Here is a 27576-nt window from a genome sequence, read left to right as displayed (position 1 = left end):
TCCAATCAGTGCCTAGTGTTTGCATTCTGATGGATGGGATTTTTTTTCCCCAACGTCTTTTATTCCCAGATTTTGCATTCCATTGGCTTTTTTCTGGTTTTAGTTTTGGCTTTTAATTTTTTTTTTTTTTGAGCAAGTCTTACCGTGGACGATTTTTGTCTTTTTTTGTCTTTTTTTTTCTTTTTTCTGTGTTTGTGCCGATGAACTCCCCTCACGTTCCGTCCACCTTCCTCTAGGTGCCAGCCACATCTCTATGCAACATCCGCTAGCAGGTGGCCCCTGGAGTGGCAGTGGCATTGGTCCCGGTGGGAGCGGTACGCCGTTCCTCCTGGACGGAGGTAAGGTGACGCTCTGGCCGCTGGCAGCAAGAGACACCCACGTTTTATTTGTCCTGACCCAAGCATCAGAGGCGGTTTTGTATTTTCGTTCAGCCAAATGACTGGAACCCACACGTTACCGATCCCTCGTGGGGAAAGACAGGCTGGCAGGTTTTCGCAAGGCAGAAAGACGGTTTGCAGCCATCAGATTTTCTACATCTAGGATGAGATAAAGGATTCAGTCCTGTACAGGTGGGATCTCATGGCAAATAGAGAGTAAGAAGTGTTTAATTGAAATGCGGCACAGACTGGTCGTGTGCTCCGTTATCATCCTTAGCTGAGGAGTGGTCGCTTTTTAAAACTTACCAGCTCAGTCGCTCGTTATTGTGTGAACTTATGAGAAATATTGGAGGTCCTGAGTGAGGACAGCAGAAAATGACAGGCTTTCCTACAAGTACACGTTATGTCTTTAAATCAGTGCAGAAGGTGCTCCAGTGCTTGTCTGGATCGGTGCATTAAGGGCTGGTCCAGCTCCAAGGAATGCAGTGTAACTAGTCAACAATACTTGGGAGATGTGGGACTCCAAAGGTGCTCAGCAGCCTTATCTCGCTCCCGTAGAAGAAAATAGGAACTTTTATCAATGATTCAGTGGGAATAAAGCTGGGGATTTGACATATCGATATTCGTGTTATTGGGCCAGATCCTCCTTTCTTTGATGTGCCATGTGGCCTCCCTGGAGCTGCTCCTTCCTTGTACTGACCTACTGGAGAGCACAGTCTCACCAAACAGTACGTTTGGTTTCTACGTAAAAAAAAAAAAAATTCTGACAGCAAATCTAACAAAGATGTGCGTGAAACGTGCCGCTTTAAACCTTTCCTGTTGTAGCTGCGTTATCCCCTTTGAACAGTGCTGAAGGATTATTTGTGAGCCAGGATTTCAGAGCCGCTGATTTAGAGGCTGTTCTTGGTCGGGGACGTAGCTGTAGCTGCTCTAAAGATTTCACCAGCCAGGCTTTAAGGTGAACGTGTCTGGTTCTGCTGTGGTTTTTGAGGCTCAGATCTTGAGTTCTTGCACAGCCTTTCCTGCTATTACTCTTTGCAAACACTACTCAGCTCATATTTTGGAAACATTTTGTCAGCTACAGCCTGGCCTGTTTTTCTTTCTAATCACACTGGTTTGAGGGCAGGTCTTGGGGTAGATCATGGGGATTTAAGCTCTCGAGTTCTGGGAGGACAGACACCCTCAGCCCTTACAGCCTCTGGGAAGTTAAAAGCAGCAAGAAGCTGAGTCCAGCCAGAGCATCCCTGAGGACAGAGCTGCTGTGCCGTCCCTGTTCCCGCAGGGACAATTCCTGCACGTGCTTCTTCCTTCCTTTCTGTCATTTCTCTGGACTGTTTTCAGGTGCAAGTTGGAAAAGGCACAAAATTTCTCTGCCACCGACACATTGCGTGTCCTTGGGCAAGTTACTTCATCTCGCCATGGCCCCATTCCTTGCGGGTAGTCGGCTGCTTTGTAGCACTCAGCAGCTGAGCAGGGGAGGTGGGAAGCACCATGGGGAAAGGGAGGGGATGTCTGGGAAGGTGAACAAGCTGATGGTCAATACTTTAAGAGTTCAGCTTGAATACACACTGGTATTATTTGGCCCAGGCATGGTCCATGATCTGTCACAAGAGCGATGCATTGTGCCCCAGCAACAACCGAAAAGCTCTGGGGAGAGCAAGGATAGAGCGGAAACTGAGATTTTTATTTTTTTTTTTTTTTTTTAGCGATAAAAGCAGAGCGGGTGTCTTTATTTGCTTGTGACACTGCTGCAAAGCTGTCGCTGCTGCTCTGCTCCTGTCCACGTCACAGACGGCAGCAAGGGCTGTCCTCGCCGCTCCAAAGTGCCGTGGCGATGCTGGAGCATCCCTGTGCGAACAGCAGCGTGGGGACACGGACAAAATAAGGCTTTTCCAGTTTTTCCGTGGGCAGTTTTATTGAGTGGAGCTAAACGGGGTAGCAGTCCCCTCTCCCTCGCCACCAGCGCCCAGTGCTGTGTGTGTGACATTCCGTGCAGCCCTTTTCCCCCGTGGTCTCGGCTGTGCCTAGCGCGGGGATGCCCGGGTATTAAAATGGGCTTGGTTTGTCTTCTGTTGGCCCTGCAGGTCTGAGCAGTGACAGCGGACTCGGGGGGAGCACGGACGGCAGCACCGATATCCTGGTGTTTGGCTCCGTGGTGGACAGCGTGACGGAGGAAGGTGGGTGACGTGGACGTGCGGGGAGGCAGGGTGCGCGGGCAGGACTCTCCGGTGCTAAGAACAACAGGGGACATCATTAGAAACGCGAAGCTTTTTGGGTCATCTCCATCGTTTTCTGCCTCTTAGAGTGCGAGGTGTCGGAGGAGTCGAGCGGCGAAGCGGAGATTGAACAGGAGGCATCGGATTTGGAGGACCTGAGGGAGCTGCATCCGGGCTTGTTGATCTACAAGGCGGCGCAAGCCCGAAACCTGCCTCTCATGGCAGAGGCGCTGGCACATGGTGCCGAGATCAACTGGGTGAACGATGAAGATGAAAACAAAACTCCTCTGATTCAAGCTGTGATGGGGGTACGTTGTGCTGGCGGCCGAGAAGCCGCATTTGGGAATGCGAGGTCTGGAGTGCACTGAAAATGGGAACTTGCAGCCCGACGTGTGCTCGTGCATCCTCTCAGTACTGCTGGCCGGATTTACATAAAATGTCCCTTTCCCTCGCTAGGGCTCCTTGATAGCCTGCGAATTCTTGCTGCAAAACGGTGCCGATGTGAACCAAAGAGATATCCGCGGCCGGGCCCCCTTGCACCACGCCACGTACCTGGGGCACACCGGGTGAGTGCTGCGCACGTCGCTCGGAGAGGCTCCATCACCCCTGGATTGCGACGCAGCGTTAACACTGAGCCAGGGGGTATCATGGAACAGTTTGTGTTGAAGGGACCTTGAAGCTCCCCCAGTGCCCCCCCTGCCATGAGCAGGGACATGGGCACCAGCTCCGGTTGCTCAGAGCCCCGTCCAGCCTGGCCTGGGATGTCTCCAGGGATGGTTCATCCACCACCTCTCTGGCCAACCTGGGCCAGGCTCTCACCACCCTCAGGGCCAACAATTCCTTCCTCATGTCCAGCCTGAATCTCCCTGCTTTAGTTTAAAACCAAGGTGGGTGGGGGAGCTGGGTTTTGATAAATTGGTTATTTGAAGAGTGTGCTTTTTTATATCACCTCAACAACATTGTTTTCTTAAGGATAATTGCCCCCATACTGATAGGCAGGGGGTCACTGCTGTACACTCCTTCCCCTCTCCACGCCACTGCAGTGTTTCCTGGTTTATTATTATAATAAACCAATATAGGTAAAGCTGTTCCTGCCAATGGATGGACAGTGGCCTCTGCCCACTCCGCTGCGGAGCGAGGGAGCTGAAATTTCTCCTCTGATGGTTTTTTCTTTCCCTTCTGCAGTCAGGTCTGCTTGTTCCTCAAGCGAGGCGCAAACCAGCACGCGGTGGATGGCGACGGGCAGGACCCGCTCAGCATTGCTGTCCAGGCAGCCAACGCGGACATCGTCACCTTGTGAGTGCAGCCAGGGCTTCCCGGCGCCCCTGTACGGCAGCTCTGCCCGTAACGAGCCATCAGGGAAGGAATAACCAAACCTCTCTCCCTTCTGTTTCCTTCGTTTCGCTCCAGGCTGCGTCTGGCTCGAATGAACGAAGAGATGCGAGAAGCGGAGGGTCCCTTTGGACAACCAGGTCAATATCCCAGCAACAGCCCCACTGAGCTGCAGTACAGGAAATGTATACAGGAGTTCATCAGCCTTAATATAGATGAGTGTTAGTGACAACTCCCCCACCTCCCCTTGGCCGTCTTGAACTTGGGCTGGATTTCTAGGAGCCCTGAGAAGCCCTTATCCTCGGTATATTGGTGTTTCTTGCGGATTGGTCTGTTTTTGATGCCTGCACATATAGGTTTGGGATGCACGCGGGAAGGACAAGGGCTCTTCCCTGTTAGCGTTAAGTTCTCGTGCTTGACTACTGGATGGTTGATTTTCGTGGGGCATAACCACAGACCACGGCGTGTGGATTTGAGTGTGTGAAGAGTATGGGAGACTAGTTTAGCGTTTAAAAAAAAAATAAATAAAAGAAAGCAAAGCAAAGGAAACCCTCTATCACCAGGAGAAACCCACCAGCAATGCGATCAGACGAACGTGTCTCTGCTTCAGTGTAGTTACCGTGTGCCGAGTTCTCGTCTGAACACGTTGTTTGGGAGGGATTCTGACGTGGAGCCCGATGTCCCGGCAGCGTGACCGGCCGCCTGCTCTCTCCTGGGTCTGCTGCGGCGTCCGGGAGCTGCCGGGGCCAGCTTAGAAAACTTCACAGATGACCCCTGAGTCAGGAACAGGCTGTTCTGTGGGGCAGGGATGTTTTGCCCCAGAAGGCACAACGCAAGGGGCAGGGTTGAGAGCGATGGCGACTCACCTGAATTGCTCTCAGGACTATACCAGCCGCACTTTTCCCTTTTTGCCCACAGTGGTTAGCTGGTCAAAGCCATAGCTCGCCTGCTTCCCGAGCCGAGACGCGGTCTGCACGGTGTTACGGAGGCAGCGGTGCTCATTTATTTTTTCGAGGCTGGGAGGAGCTTGTCGCTGGCGATGGGCTTTGTGTCAGGGAAGAAAAGCCACGTCCAGCTCCCGACCGGCTGGCTGCACGATGCGATTTGAGTCCGGTCAGTTTGTGTCCTGGTCACTTCAGATTTCCAACTTAGCATCTCTGAGAAGGAGGCTTCGACTTGCACGTGCATCCCCCTCTGCTCTCCACACGCATGCGAGTTGGGCATCTCAGCACCCGGCCCAGGGGCTTTTGAGTTCCCCAGATCCAGTAACCGGCAGGATCATCTTGTTGTTTCTTTCCTTTTTCTTGTATTATTCTTTGCTGAAGTGGGGGAATGTGCTTCTGCTTGGAGCACTTTGTTGCTGTGTTTGTGGTCTGTGTGCTGAGGACCGTGCCGCAGCGGCTCTGCGGGGATGCAGCGGCTCTGCGGGGATGCAGCAGCTCTGCGGGGATGCTGCAGCCGCGGATCCTGTCTCGGAAGGGCTTACAGAGCACAGATACCGCTGGCAGCTCGTCCTCTGGCTGGGAATTTGGGCGCCAAGCTGAAATGTGCCGCTGTAGAGCCTCTTCAGAGCTGCAATGCCATCCGAGTTGTGCAGGACCGGCGGGTGACGGTGTGAGCCCGCCTGGACACCGAGGCTGCTGCTCCGGGCTGGGGCCGTAGTGCCTTACGGGGAGTGCTGGGATCTTCAGGGGATCAGGATCTCGCAAGGAACGCAAGAAAACCAGGCAGAGTTCCCCATCCTCCTGCTTTACATCAGCAGTGATGCACAATCATATTAGTTTCCTCCAGAACGTTTGACTTCTTTACAGTTTCTGGGGTTTGTACCCTGGCTGCTGTCACGCTGCAGCCCATGGTGGATTAAACCTTTGCAGGTTTCTTTCTCTTGACATCATTGTGTCCTCGGACGCTGATCCAGCTCTTCATGCAAGATACGGAAGCAGCAGCGCTCAGTGTCCACCCACACATCTGAAAGTGGAACAATAAACTCCACTTGGTCTCTAGCGGGGTGTCCTCTCGGTGCAGGGGACAGTCCCTGCTGCCCTAGCAAGGTGCTGTCCCCAGTCTTGCTGCAGCCAGACCACAGTTTTCTGTCTGTGCAATCAGCGTTTTGAAGTCCATCTCTGTGACTTTCTCGTTCGTGCTCCCTTGGGAGCCCTGGGATGCTCAGGGCTGAGTGCCGGGTTCTGATCTCAGTCCCGAGTGTCTGTTGTGGATCTGAACCGGTCGCAGTGACTGTGCTGGAGCTGCTGCAGATCAGCAGCAATCAAAGTCTGCCCTCAGGGCCTTCTGTGCTTCCCGAAATAATAAACACTCTCCTTCCATCCATCTTGGAAAATAAAAATGAATGGGCTTGGCCCCATCAGCCTTTTTATCATTGGCAATGCCTTTCACGGCACGTTCTCCATCATTACTGCAATTTGGTTTTGGAGGAAAGCTGGGATGTATAAATCCTTAGTTCAGAGGACAATTTCTTTGAGTAGGGACTTCGGTTTGCGTTTAACATGCCCTGGGTCCAAGACCTTTCTTCCCATGTGGAGGCAGAGCTGGCGTCGCTGCCCACCCAGCATTTCCCGTACAGGATTACAGGAGGTTACCGCTTTACGTTCGCATCGAGCTCCATCTTTTGGTCCTTTGCGTCACTCTTTGGATTTTTTTTTTTTTTCTGATCCGAGTCACCCTAAACTTAAATGGGCTCCCCCACCGAGCAGGGTGATCCCTTTGCTTGTGTGTCACAGCCCCATTTGACACCTTGTCAGTCGATCCCACTTACTCTACAGCAGGTAGTAGCGTTACTAGGGGTGTGCGCGGGGTCAGGAGCAGATCTGGAGCTGGTGTCGGGTGCTGTTGGCCAGTGGATGAGTTGCGGTGCTGAACCGATACCCAGCCAAGAACTCGCTCTGCCGCCTGGGTTAGGAACCGAGGGATCCTCCGCAATGAATCCTCTTGGATAATCCTGTCTTGTTTTATACCGATCCGCATGAATTTTGACGTTTGTCGGCGCCGTTGTCCCCTCAAGTTGTGTCCTCCCCTAGAAAAAGGCCGCACTGAATCAAAACCGGCATTTTTGGGGGGTACTTTAAAGACCTTGAAGGCAAAATAGATGTTTCACCACTGCCGTGGTCCTGCTCTGTTAATGAATTTCAGCATGGTCGTCGTTTAGCGATGTTTTTTACATGTACAGCAACTTAAAACACCCCAATTGGTTTTTCCAGCTTTTTGTAAGTCAGAAATAGGACTGATCCTTTGTGTGAGCCGGGGAGAACTGGAGACGTGGCTCCCACTGGGGTCTTTGATTTCACGGTCGGCTCACGAGAACAAAACAAAAATCATGGACAGTTCGGTCCACGGAAGCTCAGACTCACTGCTGAAGTACATGAACTTAAAGCGTATGTAAATACTGATGCAAAAAGCAGTGTTTTGCAAGACAATTTATCTATTTAACATGTATTGGTACTTTATTTAGATTCAATGTATAAAGCAACTTTGTGCACTTTTCCTACATACAGTATTGGGGGGTTTTATGTTCTTTTGTTATGGATTTTGTGTTGTCTTTTTTTTAATCGGTGAAATTGTTAAGTATTTAATTTATTATTGGTGTGCCCAGAGGACTAGTGCAATTTTTATTCAATACAGTTTGTCTGTATTTAATGTCAGGATTTTTTGGTAGTGTCGTTAGGGAATATTTTCCAAAACCTGCCTTTTTTTCCTTCCACCATTTTCCTTTCTTCCCCCCACCTTTTCTCTTCTACTTCCACTATATAGATCATGAGGCATTAAATGCCTCCAGTTTGAAATATAATCTGACACTTTAGTACACCCTGCAGTTTCTAAAACAAAAAGGTTCTCCAGGAAAAAAACCGCTAAGGAGGCACTTCTCAATTTTTGATGTGTTTATTTAATTTTCTTTTCTTGATTGGGGTGTGCGCATGCGTGTGTGATAGGAGTTTGGAGGGGAGAGTGGGGAAGTTGTACCGAAAATTTGTTTTCAGAGAAGTAAATGGCCAAGCAGGCTCCAGGGAAGACTAAATATTGAACACTTTCTTTTATTCTGTCTCAAAATACAGCTGTATTTGTGCTGTACAATCTCGTTTGGAATATCCCATGCCAAAACTACTCCCTTTTCGTTCTTCCTTTCTTTTCAAAGAGCGCGTATGTTCGCTGTATGACAAGAGCGTGGTGGCAACCACATGAGATTGGCCTTTGTCTAGAAAGCAACGGGCCAGGCATTGTGAAAATGTAAAACCAGACCCACACCGTTGCCTCAGCCACACAGATTCTGTCATATTTTTGAGTTTTCTGAGATCTGGGTGAATATTTATATACCTGTCCTAGCTTTTATTGGACTCAAACCCTGTAACCAAGTGCCTGGACAGGTCTAGGTCTGGATTTTTGGGGTCTGCCACGCGTCCCCGATTCCGAATGGGAGGATTTGGGGTTGCTGGCAGGTTGAAATGATCCCCCCCCGTGTTCCCTCTCCACCTGTCAGCCAGGGAAGCCTCCGGTTATTTCGGCATTGCTGTCTCTGAGATGGTCTCTGCAATGGGAAATTTCTTTAAGCGCTCTAGAACTGGAGGAACTTGGGTCTTTCTAAGATTTGGCACGTCAGCGTAAAATAGACCAGTAACATCTCAGACCAGCAAAAACGGCTGTTATTTATGCAAAAGGGAAAAACCAGGACCTTCTAAAGCAATGCACTGATTAACTTTGTCCGGTGGCCGCAACGCGGCTCCTGCCCAACTCGTGGTGTTCGAGCTGCTCGACTGTCCCGCTTCTCACTGCCCAAGCGTCATTTGCTTTCAACCAAAGACAAACCAGGACAGACGGACGAAGTGTGACATTAACCCCCTGGTTAGCGGCGGCAAACATTCCGTGTGTGCGTGGTGCTGTTACGTGGAGAAGGGGACGTGGGGGGAGAAGTGACCGAGCAGGAGGAGGGAAACAAGATTATCTTGTTGAGAATCTGAACTCCGGAGTGCTGTTTCCATAGGAATGTCGCTTCTGTCGGTCTGCCTGCTGGTCCCTCGGCCTCGTAGGGAATTTGGGCTGGGGGATAGAAGTGGGGGTAATAGCCAAGATATTTCCCAAGGCAGGAGGAGGAGCAGGTGTGTTCTAGGGCAGGTGATACGGCGAGGGAGGCGTTTGCTCCAGAAACACAGAGAAGCGTGGGATCATTTGGGTTGGAAAAGCCCCTCAAGATCGAGTCCAGCTGTAACCCAGCCCCGGCGCTGCCCCGTGTCCTGAGAACCTCATGTCCATCTGTCCAACCCCTCCAGGGACGGTGACTCCAGCACCGCCCTGGGCAGCCTGTTCCAATCCCCACGGCCCTTTCCAGGAATAAATTATTCCCAAGACCCAATTTAAACCTCCCCCGGCTCGACTTGAGGCCGTTCCCTCTGGCCCAGCCAGCCTCCTCCTGGCCAAGGCCCCAGACCTTCCTATCCCAACAGCACGGAGATGTTAATTAGCCGAGCGTGGGTGATTAATAGGGTTCTGTTACGCACTGAATGGCTGGGCTGCGGTCCCGGGGCCGACACTCGCTGTAAATACGCTATAACCTATTAACCTTCTTCACTTGCCTGCTCTCAGTACGACTTTGTAACACGTTTTTTAATTCCCTCTTTCCCTACGCAGCCTGTACTGACTGTAACTATGGAACCAGATACTCTGTATGTTTATTATCTTTGTACCGTTTTAAAACTGTTGCTGTGGTGTCTGCCTTTTTTTCCCCCCTCCCTTCTCTTCTATTGTCTCTTGAAACACTGTTAATAAAAATCTAGATAAACTCCTTCCCTCCTCCTTCTTTGGCTTGTTTTATTTAGCAGGGTTTCTGCCTTGTTGCCTGTATTAACTGGATCTAGAAAACCATCCCCTTTTAACCCGTTTTCCTTTTGCCCCGCAACCCACAGCTTGGATTTTATGGCAGCGAACGGGCTGGAATGGCACAGAAAGACTCGGCGTTTTTGTTTGGGGTTCTGTGACACGGTGATAATGTGATTTTCAGGGTGCTGGGGCAGAGGCGACAGGCTCAGATCACACCCCCCCCTCAACCCACCCACTCGCATTTCAAGGTAATGCTTGGTGTTTTCTGTCCTGTAAAAGGAGACCTTGCACTAGATGAAAATATTGATTGTTCTGCACGTGGAGCAACCGTTTCCCACATCTCGCAGTGCGATCCTTCCCCCCGCCTTGCTTTCTCTCAAACTGTGTGTCTGTGACAGAAAAATAAAAGAAGGAAAGAAAGACTGGCCTGGCCTCATGATTTGTGTCCTACTTAGCACAGAAAACAAATGCAGAAAAAACCCCAAATTGTGGAGTAGCTTCTGTTTTCACCTGGAGGGACAAACATTTCCCAGTTAATGAATCCAGGTAGGCTCAGTAACTCAGTGGAGGAGTTAAGTAGGAAGGATCCTTTGAAATCAGGAGTATTACAGTCATTTGGAGTTATATCTGAGCGGTCCTTAACACCTCGACAGCAGGCTCAGTCTAAATAAACCCTGGCAAGATGGGTCTTTATCGTCCTCATAGAAAAACCGCCTGGTTTCTATACGGTGTGTAAGTGTGGGGTGGTTTTTCTTCTCCCAGAGAGGGAGTGCAGTTTATTTAGGGGAGGTGGAGATGCTGGGGTGATGCAGGTGAAGAGTGTGGGTCACGGTGAGAGGGGACGGGGGTCAAACAGGCTGCAAGGCACAGATCCCTGTGGTGTCAGCATAAATTAATATTTGCGCTGCGGACCGCGCTGGCGGGGCCGATGGAAACGGGCTGAGTCCCACCGGGTAGGGAGGGGCTCAGGGGACTCTAATCAGAAGCTCACAGGTAGGTCAAGTTGGTTCTGTGCCTGAAAATCGACAGATCCCGATCAAAGCCTGCCTGACGGTTATGAGCCTGTGCCACCCGCGCGTGGATAATGCTGAAAACTAAAGATTCTCAAGACGTTTTGGGTTGAAAAGAGACAATTCTCAGGGCGTGCTCGCCCGTGAGCCGGGCGGGAAGGGGACACGGTGTTGACGGAGGGACCTGTCCGAGCTTGCACGGAAGGAGCAGCAGGAGGGATGCTGGGGACGGCGGCCCAGGCAGGAGCGAGGGGGAGCTGCTCTCGGACATTCCCTCCGGGGTTTGTGAGCCAATACGAAGTTACGCTGGGCCCTGCTGTCGACTTGGCTTTGTGGAACCAATAAGAAAGACTAAAGGTGTATGTGAATACCTGGGATCCTTCACTTATCTTTTCCCCTGTGGCTATGTGGGTTCATCACCAGGGAAAAATGAGCTCAGTAGCTCAGTCCCTGGTAAAAATTGCCCTAGAACATCAAGCAGCAGACATACAATTAACAGGACGCGGGTGCCTCATTATCTCCAGAATTGCAGCAGAAATCTGAAAGCCTTCCTGCGTCGAGATTCTATCACAGAACCGCTGCTGGGACACCTGAACTCTTTGCCTTCGCTTGAGTCAGCTGTCACGGAGAACGCTTCTTATCCGATGGTGCCTTCGACAGGTTGTTGTTTCCTTCCAGCACAGCGGGACTGATGTTGTACCTGCCACAACAAGCCCTGAAAAGTCCGCCTGCCAGAAGAAAAGCCAAGCAACTAGTAAATTACCCCTGTTCCAGGCTGAAGAGTGTCCCCAGCAAATTAATATCAAACCCCGCATTCCTGACCGCGTGGAGCTTTGCTGCTGCACAAGCGGCACAACGAACGACATTTGTGTTGCTGAGCGCTCAGCTTCCAGATTTTCTCTGTCCTTCAAGCCTTAAAAGCCTCCCTGGTGTCTCTTGGGCTTTGGAAGAAAGTACCTATAATATTAAAAGGAGGAATTATCCCCAATCTGATTGTAATGCAAGAATTTTGAGAGCAGGTTTATGTATGCGAGCTCACGAATAATCTTGTTCTTATTAGCAAAGAATGGAGAGGCAAAGCAGAACCTCTGAGGCTAACGAGCTGGGCTCGCTCTGTATATAGAGCTGTCTCTGATATCCAGATGGAAATCATGAGTTCCGAGTGAAAACGGCCTGATGCACCACGCTCCGTGGGTGGGAAGCATCAAAGCGAAGCGAAAATATCGGGACTAACGCCTCTCCCTGTGTGTTTTTGCAGGAGATGCCACCTACCTGGACATCTTCCGGGAGTTCTCCCACATGGCTTCCAACGACCCGGAGAAACTCAAACGGAGGAGCCTCCACTTCAGCCACTCCTGCCGATAACCGTCCCCCGCTAAAACCTGAGCGGCTGAGCGGGTCTAACGGCCAAGCCGAGCTCAGCTCCTGAGGAAGGACCTTCTCAGGTTCGCCTGGTGTCGGCTTTTGCTCCCAGAGTGGGAAGATGACAGACGTTCTGGGGGTAATTCCAGAATCGGATGCGTTCAGACCGCAGGCTTCGGTCCCGTGCCTTGCAGCACCTGAATGTGGCTTCAAATTAATTAGGCTGAGCTTGCAGCTCTCAGTGCCTTTTCTACATCGCTATTTCTGGGAAAATCTCCCATTTCTGAGTGTACGCAAATACTAATATTCACGATGCTGCACCAGCGCCCGTCCCTAAGATGAGTTACAGGTAAGTCCTGAGCATTGAGCGTGCCGGGACGAGCCCAAGCCTGAAGTGCTCCCAAACCCAATCTACTGCAAAAATGTTGGCAAAACACTTCATTTTGCTGCGTGTCACCTCTGAGGATCCCTCCACCACTGAGACATCGGGTTTAGCATGGACCAGGAAATATAATACCAGTTCTACGGAGACTTCACAGCAATACTGAACCAGGATCCAGCTCTTTCCCTCTGGGGCTCCCTGTCTCCTCCTGCTTGTGCATCTCACTGTCAGGAGAGTTGGACTCTTCTGCAAGGCACAGCTTTCAGTATTATTTTTGTCGTTTTTTTGTTATTGTATACGAAAATAATAAAAGGTTATGTGTGGACTATACAGGTATAGGCACCACAACATAATAAAGTGCATTGTCAGATTTATATATATATATATATATATATAAACTATGATGTGCTGAAATGTAATATATCTTATGGTAGAAGAAATGTATTTTTTGAAAAGATGGGAGTGAAAAAAATCTCACATGCAAACAGTATCTGTGAACTGAGAATAAAGACAGGAGGTTTTGTTTACATTCACATACATTTTCTCATTCTTTCTGCTTCTGGATCGTTACAAGTCAGTGAAGCACTTTAGTATGAGAAGGTTTAAAATACGTAGTTTATCTGGAGTGCTGGCGACCTGCTGGTCACACTTGCAGAAGAGCTGCCGTGCAGTTTGCAGCAGGAAACACCCGGGACTTTGGATTCGTACCTTTCTATGAGGATCCCACCTCTGTGTCTACAACCAAAACTCTTCTCCCAGTTTGGCCCAGTGTATTTAGGATTCTGCAAGTAAGGTCTGGACATTTTGAAAAAGACTTTTCCAGAGCCAACACTTAGAAGTAACAATTAGGCAGTAACAAACCGAAATACTGGTTGAAGGCAAAACGAAGTCAAACTGAACTCCCGGTCATAGTCTGTATTCAGAGCATTTTATTATTTAAAAAAGTTACAAAACAAAGCTCATTGATTTCTTGTTAAGTCTTGTTTTCTACAGAAAGTCATAAACAAGTTCATAACAGAGTAAAATGCTCCTGTGCAAACACCATCATCAAAAATAAATGTGTTATTTTATGTACACATAAGTTACTGTCAAATATTAACATTAAAACGTCTCTATTTATAAACGGACTGCAACAAAAACGCAGCATTGTTTTGATCTTCTAAATAAGTCAGATGCTTTGTCTGTGACATAAAAAAGTTATCAACCCCACTTCTCTTTCCTTTCCTCTAAGACAGTGAGTCTCGTTTGAAATAACCTGGGTGAAGTCCTAAAGCATCTCAGCAGCAGCATTCTGTGCATTGTCCTCGAAATGCAACAGTGGTAGGATAAGGACAGAGAGGTGTCTCGGACACACAGCTGTAATTAGAGCCCCCTCTCATTATTACAGGCTGTGTCATCCTCAAGACAACACTGATATGAGCACCCACTCCTTGGCTTTATTGGAAATCCTTCCAGTACCGGCCAGGCTGACTTTTTGCTGGAGTACACATGTGAAATGTAGATGGGCCTGTCTGAAGCCACAGCCTGATTTCCTCACAAGGGTTTCAAAGTTAAAAAGCGACAAACAGGCTTTTTATGAGGACTCGATGAGTGTCCCCGAGAGCAGAAGTACAGTTCTCCCCTCCCTGGATACTCATTAGGAACAAAAGGACATGGTGTGATATCTGAATCCAGGACACACGGATGGTTTAATGCTGAACCTGCGGGAGCTGGGGGAGGATTGCCCAGCTCAGCAGTGTGGTGTGTAGGTGCTAACAGCTCGTGGACCCAGAACATTTCTGTTTGTGACCTTTCTGACAGCACCTGAGCACTGGGGGAGTTTCAGTCTCCCACTTTGTGCACACAAAGGGATCCTCAGCTGTTCGGTTCCCTTTCCGAAGCGCTGTCCTGCGTGTGTCTAAATCCATTCAGCACCACAGCCGGGCAATGCTCTGGCAATTCCACCTTGCTGGAGAACAGCTGAAGATGCAGGTCACTGTTTTTCATGGCAACAGTCGCTCCAGACGGGTGAGGCTGAGCAGAATCATCACCTTTTCCAGCTTCCTCTTGCACAACTCGGTAGTTTTCTAAGGCCAAGCTCACGCTGGGGATGGTCGGAGTTTGAGTTACTTTCAGCGTCTTCTTTGCCCTGAAGCTTTGGTAGCAGAAGAGGAGAGACAAGACGAGTGTATCTACAAGCAGCTCGAACATTTCAACTACGGACAACACTGAGGATCCAAACCAGAGACTCCACTGGCTTCCCATGCTGGACAGAAGTAGATTCACCTGTGGAAAGAGGCAAAGGGTTGCGTTTAGCAAACCCAGCAGAGCTCTGGGAACATGAAATTATTGTGTATTGCCAGCAGGTCAGTTGCCATTTGAGGAGTAATTTTGTGTGACTGCATAAAATGTGAATTCTTTAAGTCTCTTTCTTAGGAAGAATAATCCCATCCCATCTTGGGGGCTGTAAATAATCCTCCCTCCAACTACACCCATAGCTAATGACAATTAAGGATGTTTTGAGCTGATGTAGTGCAACCTACTGAGAGTAAAGGCGACTCGTTCACAGACTGGTAGTTCAGCTGCTGGTAGAAGATGGTCACCTTGGCAATATCATTCCTGCGGGGCAGAAAGGGAGCAGTTAGCACCGGTGGGATGTCCTCGTAGCGTCACCCGCTGGAACGTACAGCTGACATTCTGCTCTCCGTTTTACCCACTGCTTGCCAGGAAATACATTTTCACCACACACTCAACTTTCTTCCTGAGGGTGTTTAACATGAGCTTGGAAAAAAGGTCACCGAAGTGACTCTTACAGTGTTGTCAGGAAAGATGGGAAATTTATTGGATGACCCTCTACATTTTTGTCTTGTCCTCTCTTTCCAGTCTAACATCTATAATTCTGCAAGGAGGAAGAGTTAGTCCACAGTTTGAACAGCAGTACCTTCTCGCCGTGACTGACCTGTTGCTGGTGGAGTTATATCCGTTCTGGTGCCTCAGGGCTTGGCGGACCCAGTCCTGCAGCAGAGCACAGGTTTGTTAGTGGCAATCCTGTCTGCTGAGTTTTTGTATGTTTAATAGTTTGTAAATATACATTTCATAAGCAGCAAAATGGCTATTGCAAATGATAAAAAGGATGTAACTGATTTGTTTATAACATACAGTGACAGCTATCAAGCAGTAGCTATATTTGCCAGAATAGCTAGGAAATACACGGGGATATTTTCAGGGTGTGTAGTATTCTGGTTCTTAAATGCTGCCTTTAATGGCAAACCCACCAAGTAATTTCCTCTTTTTAAAATGTGTTGGTTGTATTTACATCTACATTATCGCCTATTTCACATGAATTAATTAGCTGGTCACACAGTGTGAATGCCCATTTAACGTTAGAACACGAGCAATGGCAAGAGGTCACCCATTGACTCACGAGTTTCCATCGCAGCCCTGCAGCTCCTCACAAACAGTCATGAGTTGTGTCACCGCAACACCCACTGCGAGCAGAAAGTCAGAAACTCCGTCTCGTAGGTGGGAACTGAGGCAGTGAGGTGAATTGCTTAAGGTCACGAGGAAGTTTGGATTAGAGCTGGAACTGAATGTACCTCTCGAGCATCTTCGTCTGGCATCTTAACTACGGGGTCATTCCTTTGGGCCCAGGTTTTGGACCAGTTTGATTTATTTGCCACTTGTCTTGCTGCTGAGTCATTGTTTTCACCTTTAACTTTAATGTTCCAGCAACCACAGTAAATGCAGTACCCCAGTAAAGGTAGCAGTTGTTTGTATGGAGTACCTGAGACTTGGTTGACGGCCATTTCGCTGTCCCAGCTGACACCTTGTACAGCGATTCCCTGATAAGATACAAAGGGAGATTACGATTTGGCATTTAAAAGTGAATACATGAAGGAGTTTAGCAATGCTAACTACTTGCCCAAAGCAGAAACAGCTCCTGAGAACCTTGGAAAAAGCTTTTTAAGTCAGCCTAGCAAATAAAACCAGAGGCTGCCTGAAAATAGTTGACATCAGGAGGAAAACTAGAATGGTTTCAACATCCTGACAACTTTTCTTTGAGGCACTCAAAACCAAAATATTTGATATAAAGAATTATGTCTTTCTATTTTAACTTCGACCTACAATAAAAAGGCGAACCAAGAAAAGTAATATAGATCAAAAAATGACACAAACAATCTGGTTTAAACTTCCTAAAATATTTCAGTGTGATGAAAACCATTTCTCCTCTCTGCTGTCATGTGCACACAAAGTTCTTATTTAATTTGTCTAATGCTGTCATCTTTTTTCCTTTAGCAGCATTGGGGCTCAAACATCAAACTGAAATCTTGCTCAGAAAATCCCCCGCAAGCTGAGCATTTCTTGTGCTTTAATTTTGTGACCTACCGGCAAGGTTTGGGGCACTGGTCAAAACAATTCAGGTGATGATTTCTGAGCCTGTTGTACAGCTGGTAAAAGCAGTGACCTGGGGAAAGAAATGGGAGGAACACACTCAGAAAATGGAAGATACCAAAACGTCTGCCCTCGCTTGGCCTTCCCAAGCACACAGCACCCTCAGAGAGACCTGGGTTTGCCCCAGTTTTGCTTTGGAATGGTTCCATTTGGCCAAGTTAATCACCTGTGTGCAATGCTGGTGTCTTCCCTGTAAGGATCTGCTGAGGACAGGCCAACCAGAAAACCAAGAGAAATTATTAAAACCTTTGTCTTACAGCAGCACAGCCACCAATGTCAGGAACAGGAAAGAGCTTGACCCTATATTAATGTCCTTAATAAAGGGATGCTTGATAGTATTGAGATTTTTCATGCACTAACTTACTATCCATGTAAATACACAGAAAGGCTGGATTCAGTGATGTGAGAAAACAGCTTAAGCAGGAAACAGGCACAAAGAGAAGGGCAATGATCTAAGGAGTCACATAACCAGTGAGTATTGTAGGCAGGGGTAGGAAGTGGTTTTTTACTCTTACCCCACGCAGGGTGCTTATTGTAGTCACAGTATTCAGCACCAGGAGGCAGTGGGTAGTAGTAATAGCCACAGCCACATTTTCGAACCATTATGTGCTGAAAGCAGGAGTGCAAACAAGCCTGGAAAATAAAGAAGGCATAACAGATTGGATAAGCCAGAAATTCTCAAGTGCATTCCAGCTTCTAAGAGACAATGTACAGATTTTGTTACTGCAAAAAGACACCAGCCATTACTAGAACGTGACGATGCAACAGGTTTTCACTTTTCATTCCTTGTCTTTACCTCTGAAAACAGTATTAAACTCAGTGAGACAGAATTTTCCCCAGCTCCCTTTTTCATTATGCCCAGTAACACCTCAGCTCAACAGCCCAAACATCTAGAACCAAAAACACACTCCAAGTTGTAACACCCTGTTTGTGAGCTTCTTTTCAGATGGGCACGTATCTCTCTGTTCTCTCCAGCAATGAACCTGCTGATTTGTAAAAGCTCCCTGGAGAGTAAGGTATGACTTGTTTGCTATCGATTTACTCTGAGTAAGCCGCTCGGACAATACCTGCAGGGTGTAGGTGTTGTTGTACAGGAGTTTAACATTCACATCACTGCCATCAGTCGTGCATTTCCCATAATTGCCACCCAGGCGATTCACCTCATCCTGTGGACACAGAAAAGAGGCTTGGGTGATTAGGAGCTTTAATTAGGTCTAGCCATCACCGTCTGAACTTAACTGCATGGAGCATCCTATAAAGGACAGGAAGTGGAGTAATATATGTGAACAGCCGAGCTATAACTTGCTAATAAAATATATAAAGTTACACAGCGCAAAGGCAGGACAGAGCATGTGGTCAGTCACTGTGGCTCAGCTGACAAGCAGTAAATAACTCATCACGTCAAAACAATTAAATCACTTCTGAATGTTCGTTCTCATCCTAATACACACATGCAGTCCCCTGTGCAGAGCTGGAATGAGGTGTAAGAGGCGTAAGAGCCTCGGCGTAAAACAAATCGGGCCCCAATGTCCTGAGGACCAAAAGGCCACTGGTACATTTGGAATAATTTTGTTTAACCCATGGGAACCTGAGCACAGTGAAGACAGAAAAACGGTTTGCATAAATCTACGCACACAGTCAAGTTGTGAACACCAGAGTCCCACAAGTCTGTTGTGTGAGTCAGTCACAGGGTTCAGCTCCTCACAACTTTCTGCAGTCAGAAGAAAAAGAAAAAATGCTCCTGAGCAAGGGGTTTACCTGCCGAATGCCGATGGTCGTTGCGATGCCTGGTCTGATGTCAAAGCCTTCGTGCTCGAGGAACGGGGTCTGATTGTGGTTGTGTATCATGACCTTCACCCCTGCTACTGTAGACAAGAGTGGGATGTGATCCTTCTGCTCAGCTCTCAGGATAAGGGAAAGTCCTGTAAACCGAGGAAAAGGGAAGCATATGAGAACTTATTTTGGGCTAAAACAGGAACACCACTACGTCTTGAATCCTCAGCACTGATCAAATTGCTGGTTTAGCTCACAGAAGAGCCATTTTTTTTCCTTAGAGACCTGGTGGTCAGAGTGGTGAGGTGGTAATTGCACCAGCCTATTCCAAATCTGTAATAATATTCTGCTTGTTTTAAGATATGGCTGATATGGGTATCATGTACATATGGTGAGGGAAGCAAGCAAATATAGTGAATAATTTGTGCCACCAGACTAGAAGAGAGGGCTACATGTCAGTATGTATAGAAGACATATTTAATCTACAGCCAAATTATATTAACTTTAGCTCTTCTTCCCACTCTTTGCCAAATAACTCACCGTAAGGAATTCCTGGTTTTGTAGCTGTCCAAAAAGAGTCCGTTCCCTTGCTGTTAAAAGTATAGCAGCTTCCAAAGACTGGGTGGTGAAAGTGAACATAGTCACTGAAATCAAGAGAGATTTTGATGGGTTTTAATTATGAGTGTAGCAATACTTTTACTTCTCTGTAGGATGTGTTGTGTGTGTGTGTACAGGACTGCCTATGGGAAAGAGTCGTTAACTCACTGGAGACAAGGAAAAAAATCAGGTGCACAGCAATTCCCTGCTCACCCAGGGTTCCAGGCAGAGCGGCAAACACACACACACACACATTTAGAGTTCTGACTTGCTTTTCCTTCCACCAAGTAGACTCAATTTTTCCCTGTGTGTTCCAATACATGCTGAACTTCCCTGGCCAAGTCGGCCTTCACATCCCAGCAGTTTATAAGAGTTTTTAAGAAGAGCTGAATGAACATAGGGAAAAATTTAGTCTACTTGGTGGAAGGAAAAGCAGAATGCTGATTTCTAGGTTCCTAGCCCCACACTATGACCACGTAAAGCTGTTCTTTCTTTGAGTCCGACCTCCAACAAGGGCTAGGCCTGGCAGTAGGCCACGAGGTGCAGTGCCTGCATTGCCTGACAGTGTAGGCTCAGTTTTTGTCTCCCAAGTCTTTGAGTTCTGCTGAAATCACAATTAGCGCCTCAAGAAGTAACGTACCCAGGTCTGCAGGGCTCCCCATCATACTGACAGGAGTAGACCATATCTTCTATTTGCTCCTCATGATCAGAAATGTTGATTATAACTGGTAGCTGGGACATGATATTCATGTAGTGAAACCTGTACCATTCGAGAATTGCATCCATCCCAGACGAATAGGTCTTATAGAAGCAATTCCCACCTGTGGCATTGCACTGGAAGAAAACAAGAGAGGGAGGCACTGAGCACAGCCAGGACATGACGGCCTGTTGCTGCCATTGGCAGCTGAATTTGTCACTGCCAGAAGTACTTTACAAGTGGATGGGCAGTGCAAGATCATTGATGTTGCTTTTGTTTCACTTCACTAGAGTCTCAGTAACCAGCATAAACTGTTAGAGGCAGGGACAGACTCTCCTGAAACATCCTCCAAGCTGTCATTACACAACACTGAAACCATCTGGTTTTTCAATCACGTTTTTCAATGTACCTCGTGAGAGCTTTGTCAGGGCCCTGAGTGCACTATTAGGTCTCAACGGCCCTGAGCAGCCTCACCTGGGACCTCCACTCGCACCCTCTCCCCATGGGCCTGGGAGCATATTTAAGCTCAGCCCAGGACCTTTAGCCCCTGTTTGGCCTGTGCTGCAGAGCTGCTGGTGTCCTCCTGCCTCACCACAGATGCTTTTCATCCAGCAGACCAACGTCCTGGCCTCAACTTAAACCTGCCTCATCACCAGGAACTTGCCCAATGAGCTGGACTCTTGGTTGGACGTGGCCACCATCTGTGAGCTTTCCCTGCTTGCTTGCTCAGGTACGGTGGGATGGGTCCCTGTCCTCCCTGTCAGAGGGTTCCCTCCTGCCCTGTCCTCTCTGCTCATGTCCATGACAGGGTGAAAATATCAAAGAGAAGACATATGCTTACCAGCCTGAAGCCCACACTGTAATGCTTCTTCCCTGACATGTTACTGTGGTCAGGCATTCTCAAGAGGGAGAAGTTCTGGCTCAGCTTGAAGCTTGATCTGCTGAGATTGCTGATCTTTGACAAGTCTTTTATATAGACGTTTTTCTCATTCATATGGAATAAGCTGGCTGAGGTGTTGACGCCGTACAAAAAAGTAATAGATTCCTCTGCCATGTGATCCAGTTGAACCAAATGTTCACTAACCAGTTCAAATCTGCAAGGAACAGAAATGTTAGCTATTTGTGAGCATCCACGTTTCTATTAGACAGAACCACTTTATTTTATGTACCCTCACAGTATCTATGGAAAGGTCTCTGCAGACTTTGCTGCCTGTGTGAGAAAAGGCAGCAATTACAGTGCCTATATTTCGCACTAATTTCAATAAGTTTATTAGAAGCTCCAGTAGCTTGATTTTCAGTTGCTGGATCCTCCACTAAAAACCTCAGAACTTGTAGCATCAGCTGCACAAACTAGTCAATTAGATAATTATTCCATGGAAATTACATAATTTTTCTGCTACGTAATTGGAAACCAAGCAGAATCAGCTCTAGCATGCACCACTCCAGAGATCAGTACTTTAGTTAGGAATGAATACACGCAGTAGCCATGTTTTTCAGGGAAAGACTGTTTTTTATCAGGGCACAAAATCAGTTAGCCGCTTGCACCAAGTCACAAGGCAGAGTTCCCTCTATCCTGACTCAGTGTGTGAAACAAACTGCTACATGCTCTTGCACAATTCCCAACAAGATCTTATCTTAAAACCAGTTTGGAAATAACAATAGTCCTTTTCCACCTCTGTTAGGTAGAGACTTCCCTCTGCCTCCAGCCTCCTCCAGGCTGCAGCCAGAAGGTTGCTCAACCTTCCTGAAGAAAACACGACTAGAGCCAAGGAGAAAGAACAAATTACCTGTACGGGTCCAGATTGCAGATGGTAATAGCTGGAAACATCTTGGGCTCTGAATGCATTGACATGGTCAGGACAACAGGGTAGGCCCAGTATTGGTTGAACATCAGTGCAAATTGCCAGTATAACATGCCAAAGCTGGCCAGAAAAAGCAGCGTCCAAAAAGCTGTTTTCATCCTATTGCTGCCTGAGCACACGAGGCGGATGGTGCCGTGGATCGTTGTGTTCTTGCAGAAGAACTCAAACATATCCTTAAAGGAATCATAAAACTCAATCAAGCCTTCTTTCTTCTCTTCTCTTGCCACTTCTTGCTCCATCCTCTACGTCTGTTTCTGTTCAGTAAAAAAAGAAAAAAATAATCTTATTACCTTGTTAGAAAGACTATGGCCAATCTCTGGACTCTTTCAGACAGGATGCCAACGAGTTTGTCAGTAGCAAAAGCTGAAAATAACTGTGAGGTGATGCTCATCATCCAGAGTTTGGACACCAGGAAGGGACGAAGAGGTCAAAAGTTCCGTGTGCTGCTGCCCTCAAGTAAGTTGAGGATTGTACCCCGCTCACATGATGACTTCTCTGTTAGCGTGTGTATGCAAAGCCCAAGTGACTAATTCACAAGCGCTGAGAAGTCTGCAGCCCAAGGGGTGTGTAGTTTTCTTCTTTCTAAGAACACTAAGGACCAACGGTTAATTCTGAAAGGGTGCGTCACCGTGAGTTAATACAGATCTGGCACTGATTAATGATTATGAGTGTATTGCTAGTGAAACACGCTGGCCTATGGGCCTGAAACAAGGCTGTCTCAGAACCAGCGATGTGGATTCATCCTTATGTCAAGGAATCGGGGTAAATCCAACTTCCAAGTGAATGAAAGCGGCAAATCAGGATTCAGATTTAAATTCTGCTGTATGGTCTCTCATTCTGCAGTACGGAGGTAAACTGAAAGTCACCTGAGAAGAGTGGCACAACTGGAAATCAAAATCCATATCTCCTTTGTCACAGTAAGTAAAACACTTACCGTGCTACTCTAGATAATTCCAGACTTTATGCTGATGAAAGTGTGAATGTTATTTATGCTCATACACTTTAGCCAGCCCAGACTGAGGACACCTTCCTGGGTTTTAGTACCTGTTTAGGGCATTAAACTAATGGTGATGTAGTTCCACTTACTGAACATGACATCAAGTACTGCAATATGTGATTTTCCAACATTACAGCACTCTGTGAATCACCCCACCTATTATGCTATTAAGAGAAGTTTACCAAGTACAACACATTGCTCTAACCTGAACTCCAAATAAAAATCAAGCAACAAAGTTATCATTTAACAACAATACAAAACTAACTCAGAGGCTTATGTACCCCCTTTATACTTTTATAATTAAACATGAACAGTGACTATCAGATTTTAGATGTACTTGCCATTGCACAAGTACAGGAAGCCCAAGCTGATTCGTATGTTCAACTTTTATCTTATCATTTCTTTCTCATTTTATTTAGATGAGAAAAAAGGAAAATAAGTCTGCAGTGTATGTTAAGAAATAGATTGAATGAGTCCTGGAATATGTATGGTATTTTAAAGTAGGAATGGAAATTGTGTGAGACTAAAACAGGAAAATTTAATTTGTTCTTGTTGTATTGATATCACTTGTCAGCCTTGCTTTAATGAGAAAAGACAGGGGAAAAAAAGGTAAAAGTTACCAGAAGTGAATGCTAAATCAAATCTATCCATAGAAAGAGTGTTTAATAATTTTGAATTAAAAAGCCCCCAAACCTGCAAATGTTCAAACCATGGCTTTCAGAGACAGTTTTCAGACATTCCGATTTGGCTTTTAAGGCTATATGGCTAGTTAGTTCATACCGTCTGAATCTGCATTCTTAAAACAACTACAAAAAACCACATGATAATGCAAAATAACAGAGCAAATCTCTCAAAACACCCGTGTACAGGCAACAGAACATCCTCTCTCCACTGGTCTCCCAAATCAGCCCAGCAGTAATTTATTTAATGCAGCAATTGCAGTCAGGGACTTGACAAAACGTGACCAGCTGCCTGTCTCGTGTGTGTAAGTGCCTGGAGAGAGGCTACAGGTTATAAGAATGTCAGTGGAAGTTTAATATATAGCAATGACATGCAAGTATATGGTCACGTATCACAGCAACTCGACGCTCAAAGCATAATAAACACTTATGTGAATGTCATGTAGTCAAATATTTAAGCATGTGTATAGGTATCTATATCTACATCTCAAGCACATATAAATAGATCTATATACAGAAGTACACAGTAAAACAACCAAGAGCAAATTGCAAACCACCAGCCCACGGTACCTTGGCAGAAACTCTATCTCTGAGTGTTTAGAGCAGCCACTAAACTCAGCCTTCAGCTTTCTCCTCAGCAGAAGGCAAGTCCTGGTCCAGAGCTCTCCGGTTTCTCCCTGCGGCATTGGAGCTGTCCAGTCTATATGGATCCAATCGATGACATCAAAAGGGGCAGGACTTGAACAGATCACGGAAATTATTCAAAGCATGATCCAGGGAACAATAGGAAGTGAATGAACTGGACTAACAAGTTAACATGAAGGTTACACTTGAGTTAAAAGTTGTTTTGAGTGGTGGTGGTGTGTCTTTTTTTTTTTTTTTAATGGCTAGAATAGCTTTTTAGCCATAATTTCTACAAATACCTAGGGAGGTAACCACGGATCCTATAAGGTTCTTTCCGCATTGAACTCTTCCGTCAAGGAACTGGATTTCTGCCTTCTTTTCCCGGTTTCTGGAGGCTTGCACGATCACTAGTAATTGAGGCCATTAAGGTTTCCACAGGTGCGCTTGAGGAATTACATACCTTGGTGTAATCTGAAATGATCAGCTACTCAGTCTATGGCACACACAGCACTGGATTTCTTCCTGCTTCTCCAAGACTATTTCTCATCTGTCAGGGGCTATCCCCTACTCGTTAAGGATTTAACTCTTCAGATGTTGAGACTTGAATACACTAAATCAACCATGACACTCAATTTCAATCGGAACACCCTGGTTTTGTAATACTGCTTAGTTAAGGCTTGTGAAAATCTGCGTAAGGAACACAGAAGTAGATTTGGAATTCTGGGACTGCTAAAAGACGAGCACCTCGGATCACTTGCATAATTAGTCCTGGCATCTGCCCAGCTGGAAAACAGCTCTGCAAGGGTTTTGCAAGAAGCTTGTTATGTGAAAATATTAATTCACTGGATACGGATAACATTTAGAGCTTGAAATCAGACCAGCAGAGCTCCCGCCTGCCTTTTAAAATTGGCTGGGACCAGATTTTCTATTACACTGGCAGGTGTGAAATACTGTTGTTTGCAAAGACAATTGAAATTTCTTGTGAAATCAAATTCAAAAACAAGGGAGAAAGGACAAAGATCAAGGAAAAGGTATTAATCTGATTGCAGTCCTGTTTACATCTTTAACAATTGCTTTGTGCTGGATTTTGTTTTAGACTAACAAAACATTTAGAACCTTAATCTCAAATTTTAAAATGGTTATTCTAAAGCTCAGAATCCTACTAAACAGCTGCTGTCAGCATATTTTACTCCCCTTTGTCTTTGGTATTAAAAGGAAATGTGACAAAAATATTTGGAAAATGTTTTACATTTTTAAAAAGCCAGTGTTTGGAGTGCAAAAATTAAACTTTGTTTTTAAAAAAAGGCAATTTGCTCTTGAATGAATAGCTACAGCAGAGCTACACGTCACTGATCAATGAAGAGGCAGGTAGTTAAATTCTCATTAAAAAACCCAGAACACTGAAAACCTAATTCTGTCACATCCATTTATTTGTCCCCCACCCTTCTTCCTCTCTTCATTTTATATTGTGCAATAGAAAATGGCAACAAAAAATTCTTGACAATGATATTATTGCACAATGAGCATAAGACAAAAATCTGTTGCTTCACGATGGCTGCAGGCCTCAGAGCAGAGATTCCTGGCAGCACATCAGACCCTCCTGAGCCTGCCACGAATCTTTCCTGCAGGAAACGGAGAAGAACTGGACACAGCGACACCGCCGTCCCTCAAACAAGACACTAGTTCTGTTTGCGCTTGCTCATTTGTCATCCTGGATCCCGAACTGGGAGGAGAGGGGAAGAGAACTTCTCTGCTGGTTAAAAAGTTGGTGTTTCTTTCAAAATACAGAAACAGACTGTGGAGATAACAGTCACAAGAAGTCCTTTGGGGTTGCAAAAAGGCTATGCTATAATTATTCTCAGCAGGACACAAAATGTTTATGAGCACTCATAGGACCGTGACGGAGGGAAGCAGTAAATATATTGCATGCCCAGTGTAGCAGCAGCAAAACTCGGTGGTTGCACACACGCTCTGCTTTCTGCAGGATGATGCCGCCCACGCTGGAAACCTTCAAACCCCTTTCCATGAATTGTAATTCATTCCCCAGTTGGGCTTAATGGAATCACATCCCATGAGTTGACCAAGACAGTAAACAAAATAAAGGAATCTTGTCATTTTGCTTTTAAGCTTTTACATTTCTGTTGTGTATTAAAGGAACTGTCCAAACTCCTGACCCTCAGGTCTGCACTAACCTTGATTATTGTGCATACTCAGCATGGATGATACAGCTCTCACCCATTCTGCTGAAACAGAAATGAAAATCATCACTCTACATATGTGTCCTTGAATATGTGCATGTCCTAGTATCAGCACCAGCTCAGAGTAACAGGAAAAGGGTACAGAAAGTATCCTGCAGGCAGAGAGAGGAGACTTGAGCTACTTCACATGGGCAAAAGTTACTCAGTGAACTAATGTTCCTTGTGGAATGGACTCCGGTACATAGGGAAATCTACTACCAGGCAATTTTTTTCATCCTTGAATATTTCCTTACAGCTGGTACATGTGCTCTCTGTGGAGCAAATCTTTCTTTGGTTATTATTAGACACTAAGCAGATGAACAGCACAGACAATGTTCAGCATGTAGAATATTCAGCCCCTAATTGCATTTGCTATTGTTACAGCCTTGCGTGAAAAAGTCACAGAGGTTAAACTGGGAAAGCTCAGTGATGCTCAAATATTAATATTTTGTCCAATCTCATTTTCAATGTCCAGAAGAAGAGGTGCTGTGCTGTCTGGACTCCTTGTCAGAACACTGAATTGCAGTGAGGTGGGGCTGATCCATCAGATAAAGGTGCTTTTCACGTAAATCACCCCGTTTCTGGCTTACACAGGAACAAGAGAGGACACTTTAGCTACTCATTCATTAAGACTTTCCCAGTTGGTTGAAAATTGCACTGAGAGGCCTAAAACAAATTAGCAAACTGAAATGACACATCAAACCCCCCACTTTTAGCAGCTTTCCCTGCTGCCATCCCATCCTGTAAACTTCTCTGTAATTTGCTGTCCACTAACCACACACACTTTCAGTTATTAACTTTCTCCCTTGCTGCCTTTGTTTCACATCATCGTGCTCTCTCACACTTGCTTGTTTCACATCATCGTGCTCTCTCACACTTGCTTGTTTCATTACGTTCTATTATTCCTCAGCTCACCTGTGTATTCCAGAAATTCCCCACTCTTTTCACTATTTTGTTCTTCAGTCTGTGAGCTGAGAGAAGGAGCCTTTGGCACCTGCTTCCTCTAGCAGTGGAAGGGATATGGAGCAAATCCTGTACCCTCCTGCCTTGAGGCTTGGTAGATCTACAGTTTAATCTTGATTTGTAGCACATCTTGCTTTACTCACATTAGTTGTTCCTGCATGAATGGCGTTTATTCTCCTGGAATGCTCCAGGTTAGTCTGTCGAACCATCTTC

General features: G+C 46.4%; 2 protein-coding genes across 2 annotated transcripts in view; one reads left to right on the top strand and one right to left on the bottom strand.

Annotated features, from left to right (window-relative positions):
• ACAP3 (ArfGAP with coiled-coil, ankyrin repeat and PH domains 3) overlaps positions 1-13558 on the top strand; it is a 65666-nt gene extending 52108 nt beyond the window's left edge. Inside the window, exons 20-25 of the mRNA XM_065649955.1 lie at positions 2462-2554; positions 2681-2901; positions 3050-3159; positions 3779-3889; positions 4004-4065; positions 12017-13558. Of these exons, the coding sequence (XP_065506027.1) occupies positions 2462-2554; positions 2681-2901; positions 3050-3159; positions 3779-3889; positions 4004-4065; positions 12017-12123 (704 nt within the window). The 3' untranslated portion in view covers positions 12124-13558. The remainder of the gene's footprint in view (positions 1-2461; positions 2555-2680; positions 2902-3049; positions 3160-3778; positions 3890-4003; positions 4066-12016) is intronic.
• Positions 13559-14356: 798 nt separating this feature from the next.
• On the bottom strand, positions 14357-22101 carry SCNN1D (sodium channel epithelial 1 subunit delta). The gene is made up of 12 exons (XM_065650084.1): positions 21788-22101; positions 20842-21094; positions 19944-20137; positions 19247-19350; positions 18692-18855; positions 18001-18099; positions 17449-17566; positions 16868-16946; positions 16266-16323; positions 15441-15496; positions 15025-15100; positions 14357-14767 (listed from the first exon to the last, which is right to left on the bottom strand). Exons 1-12 carry the CDS (start codon positions 22099-22101, stop codon positions 14357-14359), a joined length of 1926 nt encoding a protein of 641 aa, XP_065506156.1.
• Between the last annotated feature and the right edge of the window lie 5475 nt (positions 22102-27576).

Source organism: Caloenas nicobarica, chromosome 22, assembly GCF_036013445.1.
Source record: "Caloenas nicobarica isolate bCalNic1 chromosome 22, bCalNic1.hap1, whole genome shotgun sequence".
NCBI classification, from domain to species: domain Eukaryota; kingdom Metazoa; phylum Chordata; class Aves; order Columbiformes; family Columbidae; genus Caloenas; species Caloenas nicobarica.
The sequence above is the reverse complement of the archived record's forward strand: the minus strand, read 5'-3'. Positions and strand labels throughout refer to the sequence as shown.

Excerpts from the sequence above, each read along its gene's own strand:
- SCNN1D (XM_065650084.1), bottom strand. The coding sequence starts at position 22,101 with ATGGAGCAAGAAGTGGCAAGAGAAGAGAAGAAAGAAGGCTTGATTGAG. Across the intron at positions 18,100-18,691 it reads CGACCATCGGCATTCGGCAG|GATGAGGTGAATCGCCTGGG; the intron begins GTAAACCCCTTG and ends CTGTGTCCACAG. Across the intron at positions 15,101-15,440 it reads TATAACTCCACCAGCAACAG|GAATGATATTGCCAAGGTGA; the intron begins GTCAGTCACGGC and ends TCTGCCCCGCAG.